Below are 21,464 nucleotides of genomic sequence, written 5' to 3'. Positions count from 1 at the left end.
CTAAACAAATGAGGCTTATGTGATTATAGTGTCTGTCTCTTTTCCCCTTGTTGGCCAATTTCAATATTCACCCAGGGATTCTGGTATCAAAGATCTTAACTTCCCAAAAGTTTTTGTGAGCCAGTGATGAGTGAACAGAAATGATTCTGCTAATGCCTCTGGAGAAAGGGCCACAGCACAACCTGTTGCTCATCTCTGGCTGCTGATGCAAGAGGGTGTGTGTTGGATAAAACGGAAATCTCTGCTTCACGCCTGTGTCTTGTAGAGGCCTGGCAAATCAGCCTTCAGGACCAAAGTGGCATGGACTGGCATGTGCTGGCTGCGTGGCTGTGCACTGTCTCTGCTTCAGCTGCAGCCAGCTGTGCTGGGCTGGGGCCAGCATCCCCATCACACCACCCACCTCCCACCTCCTGCCTGCTCCTGCACGCCAACTACTCTCGGTGATCCTGGGATTGCTTTTCTGATCCCTGGATTAACCGGGTGGTGAGTGCAAAGATACAAGAGCTGTATGTGAGCCAGGCTTAGTCTGGAAATGCGTTGCTGTGGTTGTACGGCTCCGCTTGTAAACTCAGTGGCTTGATTTGCAGCTCACTGTGCCATGCAGAGCTGGGCTGCTGGTGGGTTGGGTTCTCACCTCCATCATAGTAGCTCTGTCTTGAAAATTGCTCCTGCAAAATTATCTTGACAACTGAGGTCTAAATTCTTTAGAGACTGATGTCCTGTAAGTGCTATGTGTTAGAAGATACACAGGTACAAAATGTACCTTATACTGGTTAATATTTCACTGAGATATTGTAAATTATGCTGAAGACTGAAATCCTCCATACACACATGCTTGTAGAATTCTCTCTCCTTTACTTCTCTGTGAATTACACTTAAACACCCATTAGAGCTGAATATGTCTCCTTTTGGAAGCCACCTGACATTTTTACCTTGTAACACAGAACCTAAGGAGATGTATAATGGATTGTGTAAAACCTATGTATAGTAGTACTGGGATGATGAAGGAAAAGCAAACGTTTCATCTTCTGGCCCTTATTAATGAACTAAACTAGATTTGTCCTTTTTAAAACATAAATGAAAGATAAAAGACACATGAGATTTATGAACAAGGTCATTAGTGTACCAAATTTCTCTCATTAGATTTGTTACATTACTTTCCAACTTACACAACTCTCATTACAAAAATTTATGAACCGGAATGATTACAAATATACTATCTTTTAAACCATCCCTACTTTTAATTGCAAAACAAAAAATAATTATACTTCTGTGCTATAATGAGTTTGTAGTTTTGTGCATGTATTTTTTTGTTAGAAATTTAATAGACCTTCACCAAGCCGGGAGGCAGGGAGAGAGGACAGGAAGTTGAACCACTTAGTGAAATTTGCAATTTAGCTGCAAATCCTGAAGCATTGCTTTAATTTAGGAACCTTGTTAGAGTCAAGTTAATGTTACAAGCTAATATGGCTGTTTCTTTTTCTTACTAGACTTTCAATTTCACATCCTTACATCTGATTTGAAGTGACAGTGAGAGGAAGCATAAGGTATCTCTCCTTCTATTTGGACTCCTTGTTTAGAGAAGAGTGATGGAGATGCTATTAAGCACAAAAGGGATCACCATATGCCTATTTTTCTCTGTATTGAGTTTGGCAGCAGCTATTGAAATACCATTATCAGGTGAGTTGTAGCTGTTTACTGAACACTTTGCTGTTTTGTTTTGGTATCCTTTTTTTTTTTTTTTTTCCTTTTCTTTTCTAACCTTTCCCTGAAGAAAAAAAATAGTAAATTCTGCTTTTCAGTTGCTCCATTTTGAATTTAGTTCTGCCAGAACATGGCCTTTGGGAAATTCAGATGTGATAAAAATGTAAGCTGCTTTGTTTAGACCTGCTTAAATGTAGCAGTAAACTTGTCTAATAACATATATCTGTGTTTGCTATCAAACACACCACGTAGCTCCGAGGGCTTGGTTTTGTCCTTCACATAAATTCCTCATTTTGGCTCTGAATCTCCCTGTATCTTGTTTGATGTACGTATACCCTTACTTACTTGTCTTGCATCCTGCTGTTTCAGTCTGAAAGAGGAGCAGGTGTATGTCTCAGGGCGTACATTAGTCCCCAGAGAAGCATTTCCTACACGTTGTGTACCGCCCAGGGAGCACCTCCTTTATCCGTCTGGCTATGATGCATTCAAACTGCCTGTTTTACACGGTTGGTGTGGTTTCAGGATATGTGTAAAATATGTAGCTCATAGGGGACAATCCAATAAAAGCCAGTGGACCCTGCTGTCTGGATTACAGCCCAGACCTCCCAAGCTTTGTGCTTTTAAAACATAAATGGACCAGGAAGATTATAAACTACAGACTGTTTTTTTTCTGGGGGGGGGCGGAAAACTCAACAATATTGGGGTTTGGATGAATTACGGTGGGGTAAATACATGAATAACTCAATCAACCTAAGGAAAAATAAATGCAGGCTCTTTACAGGGCTTTGGGCCCTGTAACCTCAAAGTAGGACATGGGCCAGTTTCAGGGCATCATGTGGACCTGCTGTGAGCCGTTAGCACTCCGGAATCTGCCAATAGCCCTGGCTGCAAAGAAGAAGTCAATCAAGTAGGTTTACAGGATATTTTACTAAAGCTATCTAAACTTGTTTAACAGCATTTGAAAGCAGTTTTCTGGAAGGAAGGCACCACAATGGTTCCTTGTGTTTAAATAAAGCAAAAGTGGAGCTGTGACTGTAAAGTACAGGACAAACTGTTTGGGCATCCCCTATTTTCAAGTAGCTACACAGGGGAACCATCTAGCTCTCAATTTGCTTTAATAAGGCATTTTATATTTTAATAAAAAGGAATTATGTCTGATCAGTGAAGCTGGTGGGCTTGGAAGTATTCAGCTTTGAGACTACATGATATGGGAAGACACCACATTTTGCTCCAGCAAAGACAAACCAAAGAGGATGCTAATTTTCTTCCTGGCTGTTTATAACAATGTGATGATCCTATTATCCCCAGCTCTGCTGCGGGGAGCATTCTCCCTCCTGTGGCTCTATGCCACAGACATTTACAGCACTTTAATTCCCTTAGAAAAGAATAAAAAAAGGTTAGTGAAACACCATTGTGTGCCATGTGACTGGTAACAGCTCTTCCCCTACCATACCCTGGAGGGAATATAAAGTCATCTTTGCAGTCCATGTATTTCCTGGCAATTTTATCCAGGATGGAGATAGCAGTTTGCTACTTCATGTGTGTGAATCTGTGTCTGGATGAAAATGCCCGTTATTAACTTCACCACTGAATGAATTTACCAGTCCATACAACCATGCTTTGACTTTAGCTTTAGCATGGCCCCAGCTCTCCTCTGCCCTGGAAGGGCTGGACATAGGTGGAAGTATGCGCAGGTGATGCCCATGGGTGGCTGATGGGACATAGTGAGCACTGTCAAGCCTTTCTCTGCCTGCTAAGGCAATAACAGTGTTCAGTTTTGGGAGCAGAGAGTATTGTCAATGCCAGGAAGATGATGATGATGGTGATCCTTTTTTTTTTTAAGGCAAGCCTCACTCTTCCCGGGAGTAAGGCAATCCTGACATTGTCCCTTTCAAAGAAAGGACCTGAGCAGAGAACAGTTTTGCTTAAATGACATTTTAACCCAGTACCAATCTGTGTTCAGTTGTGCAGCTTCCAACGATCACGGAGCAACCTCGCACCCAAGTTGCTTACCCTTTTGATGAGGACTTTACAATTACATGTGAAGCTAGAGGAAACCCACAGCCCACGTGAGTACTACTTTTACCTGGAGAAGTAAGCAGAATTTGAGTTTGCTTTTAGCCTTTACCAAACTTTGTTCTGGTTTTGAGGAGGGGAGGAATAGCTGATGTACAGTAACTGACTCGTCATTGTAAGGCAAGGTTAAGGTTTCTGTTTCCATTTAGGCCATTCAGCTTTTGTTGCTCAATCACTTCTACTCCCTCTATGAATGGATACCAGCATGCCTTTTCCTTGTTGGCTGATGTTCCATTTCTCTAGCATGTGCTGAGTTCAGCCCATGATTTAAAAGAGCTTGTCTGGGCTGTGCTGCAAAAGATAGGAGGTGCGTAATGGTAATTAAAAGGTCCCAGCTGGTCTTCTGCATTTTCCCCAGCAACCTTAAAAATACCAAGCACAATTAACTGTGTATTCAGAGATCACATTTGCATTTTATCAGATACCTTGTCTGTACCTGACATCATCATGGCCGTGGTGATGTTACAAATATACATATAAGGAGTTATTCAAATATATATCCAAAGATAAGCTTTATGTATTTTACATCAACGTAGAAAGAAGATTTTTAATGAAAATGTGATTAACAAAAATGTAATAATAACATAGTAAAAACTCCTCCTGAGACTTTCACCACTGGATGGTGTGTGGACTAAGTTAATAGCTGGTTTGCATGTCATTTTTACTCTAATCCTACCTTTTTTTTTTTCTTTCCAACAACATTTAAATTTGCTTAAAAAAAGCCATTGTTACTTTAATATCAAGATGATTTGATCAGTTTTAATTGAGATTTGTAGTTTTCCTTTATTTCATATTTGTCAGTGGATTGATGAAAAGTTTTCCAGTATATTTAAATCTATGTGATAGAGCTGGTTAGATGATAGGAACCCATATGCCTCTCCACATAGTCGCAAAGCAGTTTGCCGCAGCGAAGTGTGAAAACATACACTTCTTTTAACACTAATTTATTCTCTTGAAACACTGCAAAAATTTGTAAAAGGTATGTGTTTCACTAAATGCATGTTATACTGTAATTTCCAACTGTCTCTTCTTCAGAATCAATTTAGCCCAATTTCAAGCCATTTGAGACTTCCAGATACATGAACTATGACGAATACTTCATGGTTCATCAAATTCACACCCCACTAGCGTCAAAACTACAAGTGATTCTATGTCAAGACCAGGAGAAACTCAGTCAAGTTATCTTGGTTTCTTTTAGGTTTAACCATGGTACCTCCTGTAGATGGTGAGAACTCCTGTCAGTCCTTGCTAGTCAAAACTACCAGCTCTCCTACAGACAGTTTTTTTGCAAAACTCTAGTTCCTTTGACTGTGTGGCTCTTGCTTTTACAGATGGTCTCTTTCATTTATTGTCCTTGCCTTAAGTTTTGTATTCTTATTTTATGTCACAGTCAGTTATCCAGAAGTAAAGTGTCCAACAAGAGAGACATGCCTAGTAGCTAATACAAGTTATAGTAGGACAGTGGTCAATTTACCATTCAACTCTCTTCTTTTAAGTCTAGTTTTTCCTTTTATTTACCACTAGTTTTGTACCGTAGTGTTTTCTGTTCTGTGACCCGTCCTTTGTAACATTTTTACTGTTTTTTAGCTTTAACTGGACTAAGGATGGAAAACCATTTGATTTATTATCTGACCCAAGAATAGTTGCATCTAACAACTCTGGAACATTTGTGATTCAAAATCGAGGAATCATCACCAATTTTCAAGGGAAATATCGTTGCTTTGCATCTAATATGCTGGGAACTGCCATGTCAGAAGAAATTGAACTAATTGTTCCAAGTAAGGACTTTTTCTTTGCTTTTGTTTTGTGATTTTGTTGTTGTTTGTTTGTTTGTAAAAACTGTGTTTCCTCAAATTAAATGGAGAAGAACTAGTTGCTAGTAAGGCATATGTAACATGTGCTTTTTTGTTATACAGTGAATACTGGAAGGAAAAAATAATTTCATTCCTGATTTTGAGGACAGAAATCTAAATGAGCAGATCTGAATGTACGAGTTCAGACAATACCAGTGGGCTCTTACTGGTTTCCAAGTGCTAATACTGGCACTCCTTACAAACTTTAATACAAACACAACTAGGTAGATTATGTGTTTATTTTCCCAGGTACCTTAATTTTGAATTTTATTATTTATTTTTGCTTTCTGAATATCATCTGCCTTGCTTTGCCTCTAGAGGGTGGCTTGGTGGGTAAATTAGTATGAACTTTTTAATAGCAATCCTAGGTGAGCTGAATGTTCAATGACAGAAATTATTATTTGCTTTGACTTGACTGTTTAAATGCCTGTATAAAACATTTGCTTTGTCTTTGTCATAAAACCCATAAGAATTCTTCCCTGATGTGTATTTGGGTAAAGCCACTATTTGCTCTTGTGATGCTTCCACTTCTAACACCTTTCTCTTTCTGTAAAGAAGAAAGCATCAATATTGATAACAACTGTAGTCTGCTAAATTCTCTACCTAATCTGGGCAGGGACATTTTCTTTGTGAGCTGATGCCAGCACTTCATGGAAATAGAGAAATTAAAATATTTGGAGAGATAAAACAAATAGCAGAAAAATGGCAGAATAACCATCTTGCAGTTATTGAAATACAGTACAGTTATTGAAAGATATTAACTGTTCATGAAAGAAATAATGGCATAGATAATGAAATAATGTTAGAAGTGTATTAAAAATAAAAATGTAATAGGCAATAAAGGAGGAGGAAGTCAGAGAAAACAAAATTGGTTTGAGTCAAATCAGTTTGCGGAAGTGTTGTAAAAGACACTTAGTGAGTTTGAGGAAACTCTGGAGTTGGAGTGATCTTTCTAATAGTGAAGAAATTCACTTGATAAAGAATTAAGTACCATGTAATGCTTTCACTTTCCAAACATTTACTGGAAAGCAAATGTTGTTAAGAGTCATAAGGCTGATATTTCAGCTTGGCAACTGTGAGTGAGTGAGCACCCAGAAATTGAGAGGACAACATGGTCTCCGTGTCAGAGCAAGGAACATGAAATCGGAAGCTGAGGCGTGAGATGGGAGAAATAGCAGCTTATTACTGCAAAATAGTAACCGATACAAATGTTTGAAGGCTCAAGTGAACGTCATCCAATCCACTGTGAGTTTGTTAGTCTGATATCAGTATCGTTTAGAGTTTGGTATAAATGCTTACAGGGAAAATATTAAAGATGCTGGTGCACAGATCCACTGTAAATTAGGCAATTACTGACACTGGGACAAATTACATCTATTCACCCACACGTTTTGGAGCAGAGACTGGTACATGTGAGATCACTACATGCATTCATGATAATGACGCAGAGGTGGTAGCACTTTGCCAGCTGTATTCAAGTAGAATGTAAGCTACTTGGCAAGTCACTATGCCAAAGAAGGGAAGAAAAATCCAGCAAGTCAGACTAGGCCAGTTTTTTTCATAAATTACACTGCAGAGGGAGAATACAGGGTCTGTAAGGAAAATAACATTATTGCTGAGGAGAACAAAACACTGTTTACTCACAGTAGTCATTCTAGGAAAGCAACAGAAATGTCAGCAGAAATCATCATTAAATGTCACCTACATAATGAAAATACCACACCTGCCCTATATATGGTGACATTAAGGAGAGCAGGGAAGAATGAGGTCTGAAGATCTCCGTATGTTTGCATTGTTTACAAAGTCCAGATTGGTACAAGATACATGCAGAATGAAAATGAATTTGAATGGTGAGAACACAGACCTCAGCTACCCTCATCCTGTATTTAAGGAATCTGTTGCTTGAATTACTGAGTAGGCTCGATGCCAGAGGAAGAAGAAGTACGGTTTAAATTTCTTTAATTAACTGTGATGTAAAAGACTCTTCATGGTAGACTGCATTAGGATTTATGCTCAGTATTTCTAAAGCTTTTGCTCTAAAAGACTGAAGGTCTGAGAATGGAAACATAGCTCAAACATAAAATAGTCTGGTAGCAGGCTATGCTATGCTAATGATGTTAGTTCTGGCATTCACAAAGAAAGCAAAACCTGTATTAATATTTAAAAAAAGGCATGAATAGTGTGAGATCATTAAAATATATTGAGCTGATACTAAAATAGGAGGTCTCAGGAACCCACTTTGTGAAGGTATTCAGTATAGCCTTTTTGGAAGAAAAAACAAAAGAGAGTAACTCACCAAGACTTTGCAGGAAGTAGGAATAAAATTTAAACCTCTTGCCTCCTAAACCACTGTCCTGTACCTTTGACAACTTTTCTGGGCATCTAAATCATTGGGATCACTCTGACTGTTGCCAGTGACCATCATTTTGGATAGGGCAACAGAGATCTACACAGGAAAAGAGACTGTCACTGATTCCATCATAAAAGCTTCTTTGAGAGGCAGTGCACTGACAGCCACAGTCTTCTTGATAGCCAGACTTTCCTAACTTTTTCAATTTAATGCAGCAATTAAAAAATCCATAAATAAGCAGGATCCTATCTTGTAAACAGTTCAAAGGCTTCAATGGAAATTACAGATTTAACTACTGCATATACTACATGAATCAGAATGTCAATTGCTGTACTGAGATGAGTATTGGAAGCTGCCCAAGCTGTCTTCAGTACAACTTATGTAGTTTGTGACTGTAAGTCATGTTTATGATTCTTTGACATGTTGGGCTGTTCACTGCACGTGCTACAGATCTGTATACCAAACCAGTTAGCTACTAGTTAAAGTGTCTGCAGAGCTGGGAATTTCCAGGATATAAACATTTCTTGACTATTTCTAATTTTCCTCACTTTTACATCCTTTAAGGGTTTGTTTACATGGAAAAATTTAAGAATATATATAATGGGTCAGGCTAAGCATCCATCTAGACCAGGACACATCTCCAACAGCATCCACAGAGAAGGTTATAAAAACAAACCTGATCTAGGGTCATGTTTTCCTACAATAGTTTCCAAACATGTTTGTTAATTGCTGATTTAACACAATGAGTTGACTTCCATTTTATACCAGATACTGGTAGAAACCAAACACAGAGATCTCAAGGAATTTACAGTTACCTGGAGAAACCCTTTTCCTTCAACCCCTTAGCACTTTACCCAGAAACACATCAAATATCAGATTGAATGGCTTCAGATCTCATCTGAACTGCTATAAATTTCCATACTGGATACAGTTACAGTTGTGTGAAGTCACTGTAGTCAGCAACAGGACAAAAATTTAAGGTGTAGGACAAATTGTGCTAATAGGTACCTGAGCAAATCTGAAGCAATCCTGCTGGGGACTGGAGTACCCCATCTCTGGTTGCTATATTTCTGACTCTATACTGCTGAACTCGAACTTAGGATTTTATATTGCACTGTATTCGTCTCCCTCCTGTTTGATTTTTGTTGGAATACTGCATTTTCTGAACAGATAATAAGTAGGAAGGAGTGAACTGGCCTTCTTTCTGAAATTTCTCTCAGTCAATCTAATATGCCAGTGGTATGGCAGCCTAATCTCAAGTACAGTTCATTCATTAAACTTTGAGTCACCCCAGGGATTAGACAGCCTGGTTCCTTGCACAAATGACTCTGGACTTCAATAATCTTCCGTTTTCATGATTTACACACTATCAAAGCACTCTAATTCTGTTTTTTGAGTGCTGTACAGCGTTCACACTGCAACCTTGTTAGGAAATAATATTTGGGCAGTGAAGCTTTTCCCAAGATTATTTTGAGAGCTTTATATATCACAGTGGGCTTTTAGAAGATGTCTCCAGAATAGAAGTCAGGTGTGCAGTTCTTCATCTTCCCTGTGGCTGTTTCATACGTAACACTTGCTTGTGTCATGAGAGCCACCCTGCTGGCACTTCAGCAAGCCTTTCTCAGTCACTAAATAATGTTCTTCCCTGTGTTATGGATATGTGAGATGCAGCACTCGGAGCTACACTGAATTCTCTGTCCCCTCTCATTATATCCATGTGTGGGGAATTTCATGAAAGATTGACATGACAATTTTTATGGTATCGCTGCAAAGAGATCAATTGGTTGTAAATTTTACAGTGTTCATGTGCTGCATTGATAACTCCATACAGTATTAAACACTTTCATGACACAATTAATCTTATATGATATTTTCGAGCTTAATTCAGCTGTGATAGTTTCTGTGATCAGCCACAAATCAGTTGTGATTGATTCTGGAATATCTTCTAATTAAAACAGAGGAACACTGGAAAAAGAATTGCTGTAGGTACATACTGAAGACAAATGTGCAAGTGCTAAAGTCTAATGTGGTATTAGCTTCTTAGTTTTAATAAATCTGCTCATGCAGAATCCATAAGCAGTTATTTTTCTAATCTTTGTGACCTATGGGACCCCAGCAAGAAAAAAATCTTGTCAGAAGGTTTGGTTCAGGAATTTATCGTGAAAGTTGAGTCTTTCTCCTTTGCAATATGTTGAGTCTTCCTCCTTTGCAATACTTCAAGAGTTCAAAACACTCTAGGTTATGTATTGAAGGGAAAATCAAAGTATTTCAATGTTTTTCATAATGAACAAAGCAAAACAAAACACCATGGAAGAACCTAGAAGACCCAACCCCCTGTAGCTCAAGTACTTGTTAGAGACTGAGATTCAAGTTGCTGCTTCCCTCGTCAGAGACCAAAGGCAGACATATGGGTCATGCACAGATGAATGCCAGTGCTGCCAACTAATGTCATAGAGACCGTGGTTTTTCACTGTCTCCTGGTGCACATTGCTATCTTTTTGTATAATTCTGTAATTATTGGGTACAGAAATTGACTGAGAAGGCCAGTGGTTATGACACCCAACTGGGATATTGGAGACTCAGATTTAGTTGTGCCAAATGAGGCAGAAAATGGATCTGAACAAGTGTGTCCAATGTCCTAGATGAGTGATCTCACTATTAGTCTATCTGCTGATGTCTTTAGTTGTCTTCGTCAGAAATCTCTTATTCTTCATTTGATCCAGCTTTCTTATAGGTTTGTTGAGAGTGATGTGCTTTTGGGAATGAATAAGTGTTAGATCAATAAATTGGCTTTTTCCTACTGGAAAATGTTCCACTTCTCCAGTAATCAGTAGATATATTTTCCAGGACCTGAAGAGTATAGGTTGTTGAAAAGATTGGAATTTAATATATAGTTTCCTTTATTATCTGAAATTTCATCTACAGAGTGGGTAATGCTCATTAGCTCTATTTTGCCTCTAAGAATTCACAACACGTTAATAATCCTCCTGGAGATAACATCTATTCACAATCTGCATTCAGACAACCAGCATTATAATGATTGCTTATTCTTATGTTTGCTAATTCTACAATGTATAAAGTCTCCTCAGAGTCCTGACCCAACACCTCTCACCCTCCTTTTCTTTGACTTCTGTGATGTGACACTGCAGATATCCTGTGGAGTTGCTAGACCTCTGATGTTTCAAAACGTTTATTTGCTATCAGAGTTCCCTGTCATGACTTGAACACCAGGATGGCAATGTTTGCTGTGCCAGTTTATTCTGCACAGCCAGGATGTTTTTGTTCCTTTGCTCTTTAATTGCTGTTAATTTTGCTGTTTAATGCAATTGCCTCAACTGAAACTTTCGCTAGTTTGAACTTGCCTGGAATGAAAGCAGAAAACATCTGCCTATAAGGAGTGGTTACATTTTGCAGACTAATTTCTTTGCAATAATCTCTGAGCTGGAGCCTCCCAGTGCTTGGTTTGGTGCAGGCTCCAGCCCAGCTCTGCATCCCCTCTACCTGGATGCACTGCGGTTACATTTTGGGCTGCTGAGGCTGGCCAGGTTTACCAAGTGTGTTTCAGGCTTTGAACAGTCTACTGACATCAGTGCTGATGCTCTAGGTGATTAAACAATCCTTGATCTGTTAATTATTTAATCATATTTAAGCCCAAATAGTGTAGCACTTGTGCAACCCTGTGTATTCTTTAGTGCAAATGCTGTTTCTGCATGCAGAAGAACAAGCTTGCTGAGAAAATCTGCAGATCTGCACAGCAGAGGTGTTACACCTGAGGTGATGAGGAAGCAATATAGTCTTTGAACCAGATTTCTGCTTCATCTGATTCTGGAGTTGGATAAGAATTGGGACAACTCCAGGCACAAGGCAGAATAGCTGCCTGATGTCTGTCCTCACCTGCACTGACTTGCAGTGGCAACTTGGGAACCACTTTTTAGCCAAGACTTCCGAGAACATACTGCACTTCCAGACCGGTTTCTGATCCCCGGGGAAGAGCCTGGGACCCCTACACCCATCCAAGCCTCAAGCTTCAGTTCTTTGTGGCTTTGAGCTCTCCTTTCCAGATGGTACAAATAAATGAAGTATAGAAATAGTTTGAAAATAAAGGCAGTAAAATAAAGCCTCAGTAAAACTCATGGATATCACAGACACCACCACCGTTCAGTTGCCTGACTTTTAATACTACATGCTGTGCACTTTATGAATGAAGAATGCTAACAGAGATTTTCTACTCTTAGTAAAAGTCATTATTACTCTGTATCACTTTGTAAATAATAATAGTACCTAAAACCAGAAAATTCAAAACATTATGTTAAAGTAAATATTTTGTTAAGAACTAATTTAAGGGAGAATCAAAGGGCAAAATTTCAAGAAGTAAAAATAAAAGAGGAACATCTTTGGTTTTGTACAGGTGTACCAAAATTCCCAAAAGAAAAAATTGAGCCCCTGGATGTGGAGCATGGTGATTCTGTAATTTTACACTGTAACCCCCCAAAAGGCATCCCACCTTTGCATATCTATTGGATGAATATTGGTAAGTAAACAATTTCTACATAATTAATATGAGGACACTCAAAACATTTGTCTTCCAGAGCAGTTTCATTAGAGATTCATAATTGATGGGCATGGTAATCATGCAAGTGCTCAGCAAAAAGATCAGGATACCGAAAAACAAATTTGAAAAATGGAGAATGAAGATAAGTTTTTAGATAGCAAAAAGTTAAATTGTAGACTGTGTTGGCACAATATATTATTAAATATGAGTTATCAGAAAGCTTGCAAATCAGTTAATTAGTCTACCAGTAACAAGGACTACTATGTTAACAACAGAAATGATAAAATGGGTCAATATACTATCATTACTATTTTTCTCTTTTCATAAATTAATAGTTGATTTATGATACTAAGAAAAAGAATGTCAGGTATGTAATAATTATTTCCTTCTGGGTTTCTGTCATGTTATTCTTCAGCATTTGTGTTCTGAAGGAATTTCTGGCTCTTGGGAAGCACAGTAACGTGGATTGCCTTCATGACATGAAGGGTTTGTTTCTGAAGCTGACCAAGCACTTGCAGAGACAGCGTGTCGGGTTAAACCTTTGATCTTGGAAAGCAGCCTCTCTACTCCTGACATACATATTTAGCACAGACCTGAATTTGGCTGGATCAACAACATGGCAGTACAGCAACCTTAGTTCCTACTAACACTCTCCTGCTGTAATCTGTAGTTACAGAAGAGTAAAGTGCTTGGGAGGCTGGCTGTGGGGACATGAGTAAACGGTGACCTTCATGTAATCATTACAGTCCTTTGCGTCAGGGAGAGGTGCTGGAAAATTCCTTTGACCTGAGCAAGGACTTTGTACTGAGTATTTTTTTTTTATCAATTTCGAATTATTAATTATTTTTCATATGTTTTCTATATAAATATACATAAGATATTTATTATCAATCATATGTTGAATATTGTTAAATAACTCATTGGTTATGCTGGGCCTTGTGCCTCTTTTGCATCAAAGTTATGTTCAGTATCTGGAAGCAAACATGATAGGAGAGCATTAGTAGTCATATTGGTGAAGCTGCTCAGTATCATTACCATATCATAATTATATTTTCTTGCTAGATTTGCAGCACATTCCACAAGATGAAAGGGTCTCCATGAGCCTTAAGGGAGATCTCTACTTTGCAAATGTGGAAGAAAATGACAGTCGAAGTGATTATTGTTGCTTTGCAGCATTTCCAACACTAAGGACGATTGTACAGAAAATGCCAATGACACTCAAGGTTTCCCGTTGTAAGTCTGCGGATAAGTAGTTTCTTGTTTTCTGATGTTTTTCCTTTTTCAACTCCCCAGGCATCAGCAAATGTAGATGTGTGTGCCCTGTGTCTCTGATGGAATTCTCTCCAAAGAATATGCACGTTACTGTTCTTATCCCTGCATTATTAACCTTACTCTAAGGGCTAAATTCAACCAATAAAAGCTTTTTGCAGTTGCTGGGCCCCAAAAGTGCTCTGTTCTTCCTCCTGTTCTCCCCCCAGCGAAAGACAATGATGCATTAGGAAAAGCTGCTCTTCTTGCCGTCCAGCGAGTCAATGATAGATGGGACTTCCTAGGGTCTTGAGGACTTCATGTGGTCACCTCCTTCCTGGGTCCAGGTCTGGTTTGATCTGGGTGTAACAACGCAGTTGGGAAGGATGGTGTTTTCCAGGTCTTTGCAGGCTACCTTGATCTTCAATAGGAATGTTCCATATCCTTAATGGAATGGAAATCAAATTAAAAAAAAATCAAATCTCATTTATTTATTTATTTTAATGTCTCTGTATTCCTGTAGGCTCTGAGGGTAAATTGTTGCAGGTACTGCTCCTGCCCTTGAGTCTCACCTGAGAATGTGGGGTTTGCTGTCCCATCACCATGCATGTGCATTTGTTTGTGTATATTACCTGCACACTGTGGTATAAAACTACTAATTCCAGCTGTGTAAATCTACTGAATACATGAGGTATATAGGTCTCAGTGTTAGAAACAGAGGAAAAGAATACAAATATCCAAGGAAAAAAAAATCAAGCCTTTTAAGGCATGCTCTCAGCTGTGTTAAATCAGCAAAGCCCAACAGAAGCCGGTGGAACTAAGGCAACTTATAGCAGCTGGAGATCCATTCTGGTCTGCTTGAGTCTCTTCTGGCTGCAATAGTTTCTGGTGTCACTTGTACCACTCACTGAGTCTGCCCATGCCCTTAATATCAGGCTTCTGTTTCACTAATTCTTCTGACCTTTTGGGCTTATGTAGCCCAGAAAGCCAAGGAGATTTTTCTTCATGAATGAAAGCCTAATATTAAATACATGATTTTGAGAGTTTTCTTGTCAGGATAAAAAAATAAAGGATTAGTGTAGTGGGTTTGTATATCTTAATACTTGCTTAAACCATATCTTGGGATAATAATTGTGATAAAATCAAAATTAAATGTTGCTTTCCATAGCTTTTCTAATGAGTCCAGTTCCACACACAGATTACAAAAATAAGAAATGGGGTTTGATTGTGAGGTCACTGATAGCCCCGGCAGTGGCCCAGCAAAACACTTCAGTGTATTCACCTTGCCATCGAAGTCAAGAGACTGGATGCAGGCAAATATGAGGCACATACGTTCTTGTAAACTCAGCTTGACACTGCTCACTCCTTTCTGTGTCAAGTCCTTGTTAGTGAACTATGTTAAAAAAATGCATAGAAAAATGTAGACAATAAGCAAGAAGACACTGAATATTTTTTAAAAAAATTCTTTATAATGATTACTTACAGGTTAGTGATTATTTTTTTGTTATTATACTAGGTAGGTAGGATGAAATGATGAACATATCACCTATGAAATAATTTTCAGAAAAATACATACATTTGAAGAATTTTCTTTGTGTTTTCATAAATTTTTTGTTCATCTGTTGCTTTACTTTTTCTTTTTTTTTCTTTTATGAGAGAAATGGGGGGGCATGCTTTTGTTTTGGTTGATTTATTGTTTCTTTTGATTCTATATCAACTGTGCATGTTTGTGTTTGCTTGTCACTTTTATTTATTTCAGTTAAGCATGCTAATGACTCAGGCTCACCTAATGCTGCAGTTACTAAGGGTGAGTTGAATGCATCTGTTATTTAACCTTTAAACTGATAATCTACCAGCTGAGATGAAATGTGAGCTGCCGCTCAGTAAAAAGAAAAAAAAACCACAAAAAACCCACAAAAAGCCTTTTTATTGTGATGGGATGGATTTAAGTGGTCCATGGAGTACAATTTGCTCATCTTGTACTTTTTGACAGAAATCTGAAGGGTTTTTAACAAAGAGATAGTTTTCTTACTCAGGAAAAGAACATTCACATTTCATAATGTAAGTAGGGAGGTTGATGTCCTGGGATTCTCATTTTATCAGTTCAGAGCAGGAACCAGACCTGGATGCTCCAAATCTCCCTCTGGCTGATAAGATGTTTGTGTTAGGTAACCATGATTTGAAGCTATGAATTCATGTCTATTAGGGTCGCTCTGGGGCTTCATTACTCCAGGGTGAGCTTAAAGTGTGGATCTACAGAGCTCTAGGTACTCTGTGATAATTGTCCCAATTTCCAGCTGTAGCTCGGATAGACGGGAGGTGGTTCTCTTTGGCCGTATATTGCCCTGTCTGATACTCACCGCAGGGTAAGCACTACAACAAAACACTTCTCATCTTGGGGATTCACATCTTCCCTTGCTTTGTGCTTCCCTTTTTGTGGAGCAATATCCTGCAAATATTCTGCTGAGGTTTATGCAAGCAATGCATAGGTCATAAGGCAGCTAGTGACTATTCCTGCAATTCTCCACTCAGTTAATTTCATTTAAAATACATGAAAATGAGACTTTCAGTTTTTACGTGTAGCTCTTGACTCTGGTTTATTTGGTTAAATTGCTTCTGAGAGCCTCTGTGTTTCGAAATGCCCAATTTTAAACTCCTGGAAAACCCCATTTTGTGGACAAGCACTGAAGTTTTTTAAAAAAGGGTTCTACTCAAGCGTTTTGGGGTGATTAACTCAAAACACTGATCAGTCCTCAAGCCTTGAACCATAGATACCAAGCATTGTGAGCAGAACAAGCAGGGTTTGTGCAGAGTGACAGACACTCAAAAACTGATTTTTTTCCCTCAGCGAGATGCCTGAGCTCCTGTCACTGCCCAGGAATGGGGACTTTCTGCCTTTGGCAGTGGGAGGTGGAGGGCAGATGAAAAACCTGTGAGCGTATTCAGAGGCTGCAGTTCTGGGCACTTGTGACACAGATTTGTAGAGATACAAAGCAAGGGGATGAAAAAAAATAGAAAATGTTTTGGAGAGATACATGAGGTCTTTCACCAAATCATCCGTAACTGACTATTTTTGAAGAACTAGTACCATTTAGGGACTTATTCATTACTGTGCTAATTGTTATTATAGTGATAACTGGATAGCCATTTAACTCTATGCATATTTCATCATGAAACCATTGTTTGGCAGGCTGGAACAAATGGTCCATTGAAATCAAATGCAGGTCAATCTTGTTTTATTATTTTAACAGTCTTCCTTACAAATTGTATCTCCATTACTGTAGATTTAATAATTGTAACGAGGACAATTCTGTGGGATATTCAAGTGAGGAAATATGGGTTTTCATCTGAAACATAAAAGATAATGGAGTCAATGCAGAAGAAAGGTGCTAAGAAAGATGGTGTGGATCAGAAGATGAGCAATTGAGAAGATCAGTGTACCAAGACTGGCTGAGGTATATGGTAGAATGGGCCAGTGCTTGGATAGCAGGACATGAAACTGTAGGAAAAGGGATTTCACCAGCACTACTACCTGTTGTTATACTTGTAGTCATCTTCTGACTGTATGCAGGAGAAACAGGAGAGTTGTGGATTAGTCTCAGACCGTATAAATAAAAAATTAAATTTATAAATTGAGGTCCAAAACCTTCTGACAGAGTAATGTTTATGGCATTATTGAAGGGCAAGCAAAGGCTCTAAGTTTCGTTTCTAACTTTTATTTTATTTTATTTTATTTTTTAGCAAATTTTATCAAGGAACGGAAACCCAAACTGCTGATCCCTCCAGAATCTGCTGGCAGTAGCTCATCAGTCACTGTCATCAAGGGAGGTGTCCTGCTACTTGAATGTATTGCTGAAGGGCTGTGAGTAATGCTCAATACTGCACAAACTTAATCACTTTTTGAAATAGAATTGAGGAAAGAAAAAGCCATATTAAAAGCTTCACAACTAAAAATGAATATATCTACCTGCCCAAACAATTTAAAATTGAACCTCTATGTAAAGTTTTTCTAAACCATTCATACTCCATGTAAAGCAGCAGAGCGCTAGAATGCAACATTCGTATATTTGTTATTGCTGTAGCTTAGAAATAACCGATTAGAATAGTATTGTTGTTAAGTATTGATTTTTATTTTTTTTTTTACTGTTATATTGTGAAAAAAAAATATTATGGACCTTTTCTTCAGTAGTACTACTTTTGAGACGTTGAGACATTAAGTAACATCAGGGTTCAGCTTCTGTGGCTTGGCTCACAACCTATAATGTTTCTTTTTTAATTTTGCCAATTCAGTTTTGTTTCAAATGCTCAAAAATCATTCAGCATTTTTTCAGGTGTCAGTTCTCAGGTTTTTAAGAGAGAAGTTCTTGAGTCATGTAATATGAGGCATCCACTAAAGAAAGGCACCATTGAGTCAAACAATGGTCCACATAGCCCAGTTGCAGTGAGAGGTGCTGGCTTGGGAGTGCATGTGAACCTGGCTGCTTTTGTGGTGCCAGCATTCAGAATTCCCATACAAAGGATGTTCCTTCCATGGTGTTCTCACACACAACAGTATGTTAAGGAATGAATGTCACAATTTTGTAAAGATACACTGAACTGCATTCAGCCAAATTGTTTTGATTCTGCTAAAACTAACACTAATGAGCTAACTTCAAATTTAGTTCCATTGCCATGTTTTCTGCTTAGGCCCATTCCTATGCATGCCTCTGGTGCTTTGTACTGCACAGATATCTCAAGCTTGTTATTGCTGTTATCATTCATGTTAGAGCACTGTTCAAGCTCTAGTTGTGGATCTGGCTGTATTAAGCATGGCAGAATATCTCAATGAAGAGATGTTTGCTGTAATAACATAGAGGAGGATTAAAGTGAACGGTATGTGATGAGAAATCAGGACAATTTTGTTCCTTACTGTAAATAACACAGGACAAAATAAGGCTAAGGTAAGCAAATGCCTAAATAAATATTAAGTGTAGTTCTCACAAGCTGCAAATACCTCTCTCAGACATTGTTCCTGCTGCAGTAACTTAAATAGGCAGAAGCCCCACTTTGCTGTCAGTCCAGTTATCCAGTTTTTACTGTGTGTTTGTGGATGCAAAAAACTGCCCCAGAAGAGTTGCCACCAGAGAAATAAGTTAAGCAAAAATCTCTCTAACAGCTAAACCCACAATGAAAGCTCAGTTCCTTCTGGTTTCCTTGCAATAGATCTTTTTGTTGAATGGAGACTTAAATCATTGTCTTCTCATGCTGTATGGCAGAGCTGGATGTCTGTGAACACAGGCGGTGGTTAGCAGATAGATAACTCATATTAAAGGCTGTGCAATTATGTCCCCTCTATAAAATTCCAAAATTGGGATGTTTATCTGCCTGAACAAGCATGTTTGGGGTATTTTGTTTTTCCGTGTAGTCTCGAAAGGGCATTTCTCATTTGAGCTGGCAAATTATGCCTCTACAGTCATTTGCCATTTCTGAGAGAAGGTAAATTAGTTGTCATTGTTGGATTCACTCCAATTATTTGCAGTGAGTTGTAGTTCCCTGTTGCAACACTTCCTTGTCTAATTCACTACCCATCACAGGTGCACAAACCTCCACAAGTCCACAGCTATGATTCGATAGTGTATTCAGGGTACTTAATAGGCAAATCACCTTGGAAATACACAAATATGAATTTTCATGTGCAAGAATTAATATAATGGAAATATTTTTGTTTCATCTCAAATTTTCAAAGAACTTTTGTTTAAGATTTTTTGAACAAAAAGGTTTGGGGTTTTTTTTAGTCACTTTTGAAAGAAGACAAAGTACTTCTTTGTTTGCTCACCAAACAAACATTTTTCACTGAAACCCTTCAAAACCCCAACATTTAGTGCAAAATAAAGCAATATTTTTGTTAAAATTCCCATTTTCAGCAGAAAAATGATCAGCTTTGCCTATATCTCTGCCAATCCATTCCACCAAATGTCCACAAACCACAGAAGCGGATAGACTGGGCCAGATTTCAAGTAACTAAAATCAGGGGTAGCCAACTGCAAACTAAGGAATTAAGTACATTTCCAATCTGTCATTTTTGAAGACTTATAATTTGAGTAATGGCAGTGTCAAGAGGGCATTGCTTCAATACAACACCAGGGCAACGCAGTGCCTGAGTTTGATACAAAAGCAGGACAAGGGCTCTCACAGGAAATAATAGGATATTGGCACAGTTATGTTCACTGCTCATGGAAAACCATAATTTTTTGGTACTCAAGGCTTTGAGTAGTCTGTGCCCGGGCATTTTGCCACAATAACAGATGGACACAAGAGTAAGCAGATATGACACTGTGTGTCGTGTATGGTGTCGGGGTCGTGAAGCCCAGCTGGGAATGTGCAGACAACAGTCTGTCCTGAATTTCTGTGTCACTGCCATTTGCTTTCTAAAAACGTAGGAAGCATTTTCAGCCATCTCCAGTGGCTGGCCACCTTCTAACCAGGCAAGACACTGAGTGAAGTCACTGTAATAAAGTCTTTACCTCCTTGTCTGTCCTCAAGTGCCCTTTAGGAGTAGGATGGAATGAGCTCCCTTCCCTCTCCCGCAGCCTCTGCCAACACACATACAAGGAATGCAGCCTCGTGCCATGGCCTGGTGTTGGCTGTGAAGAACCTATTCACAGGGGCTCTTCAAACCAAGCAGTTTAGACTAGTTGTAGCCTATAGTATAATCCTTAGTATAGCCCCAGTGTTTTAAAAGGGCTCAAAAGTCTAAAAGCTTCACCTTGCAAATCGTACGCATGAAGTTGAGCAGTTCTGCTAACATAAAGCATCACAGAAAGCCTAGTATTCAACTAATTATTTTTTCCTTTGCTATCAGCCCAACTCCTCATCTAAGCTGGGTCAAACTCACTGGAAACCTGCCCAGGGATGAACCAGAAACAGAAAACTTTGGGAAGATACTGAAGATAGAGCAAGCGACTGCAGCTGATGAAGGAACATACCAGTGCACAGCAAGCAACCCCATGGGGAGAGCAAAGCACGAGTTCCATGTTCATGTGGAAGGTGCTGAGTACGCTTTACTAAGCTTATTGATTTTGAACAGAGAGATGGTCAAAGGAAGTAAATAAGGACCTTTGCTAATGTCACTCAGTGTAATGCATAAATTCAACCAACTCTATCAACTTATGTTAGCCAAGGACCTACTTTCTAGTTTTGGGAAGCTTGTAGAAAGTAGCACCTTTTAAAAAAGAAAAAAATAGAAATGATGAATTGTTTTCCTGAACCATGAAGGCTCTACAAAGTGGTGAACAGGAGTACAAATACATTATTAGATCCAATACGCTTGGAAGGATGACCAGTTCTATGTTAGCAACATTTGTAAATACTCTGAGGTTTCCACTTGTGCGTATCTTACACTTGTGCGTATCTTGCACTTGTGCGTAGGATGGTGCATGAGCACACACACAACTCTGGTGGCTGAAGAGGGTGAGTGCTGGGTGCTTGTGCTGGCCTAGTGAAACAGAGAACCTGCTGTGTTTGTGCATCCCTTTGGTTGTCATTTATTTGTGTTGCTGCTAAATGAAGGCAGATGAATGAAGCCAGCCAAGATACCTTCAGAACAGGCATCTTGCAGAGTGCAGATAGAGGCACACAGCACCTGCTTTCCCTCCATCCTCCTTTCTCCCTTCTCACTCTCCAAACCCCTCATACAAGGCAC

At 38.8% G+C, this 21,464-nt stretch overlaps 1 protein-coding gene across 9 annotated transcripts in view; it reads left to right on the top strand.

Annotated features, from left to right (window-relative positions):
- The window catches only part of CHL1 (cell adhesion molecule L1 like), a 134,818-nt gene that overhangs the window by 75,805 nt on the left and 37,549 nt on the right, over positions 1–21,464 (top strand). For 8 of the 9 annotated variants that reach the window (XR_011740745.1, XM_065846060.2, XM_065846058.2 and 5 more), the window contains 8 exons: positions 1,491–1,680; positions 3,668–3,773; positions 5,368–5,558; positions 12,392–12,514; positions 13,598–13,768; positions 15,543–15,590; positions 17,525–17,645; positions 20,625–20,809. Coding sequence is in view for 8 of the 9 variants with exons in the window: in XM_065846060.2 (XP_065702132.1) it covers positions 1,590–1,680; positions 3,668–3,773; positions 5,368–5,558; positions 12,392–12,514; positions 13,598–13,768; positions 15,543–15,590; positions 17,525–17,645; positions 20,625–20,809 (1,036 nt within the window). In the remaining variant the exon portion in view is untranslated. The remainder of the gene's footprint in view (positions 1–1,490; positions 1,681–3,667; positions 3,774–5,367; positions 5,559–12,391; positions 12,515–13,597; positions 13,769–15,542; positions 15,591–17,524; positions 17,646–20,624; positions 20,810–21,464) is intronic. The other variant, XM_071813215.1, reaches the window with a different exon arrangement.

This window comes from Patagioenas fasciata, chromosome 10, assembly GCF_037038585.1.
Source record: "Patagioenas fasciata isolate bPatFas1 chromosome 10, bPatFas1.hap1, whole genome shotgun sequence".
In the NCBI taxonomy this organism is placed as follows: Eukaryota; Metazoa; Chordata; class Aves; order Columbiformes; family Columbidae; genus Patagioenas; species Patagioenas fasciata.
The sequence above is the reverse complement of the archived record's forward strand: the minus strand, read 5'-3'. Positions and strand labels throughout refer to the sequence as shown.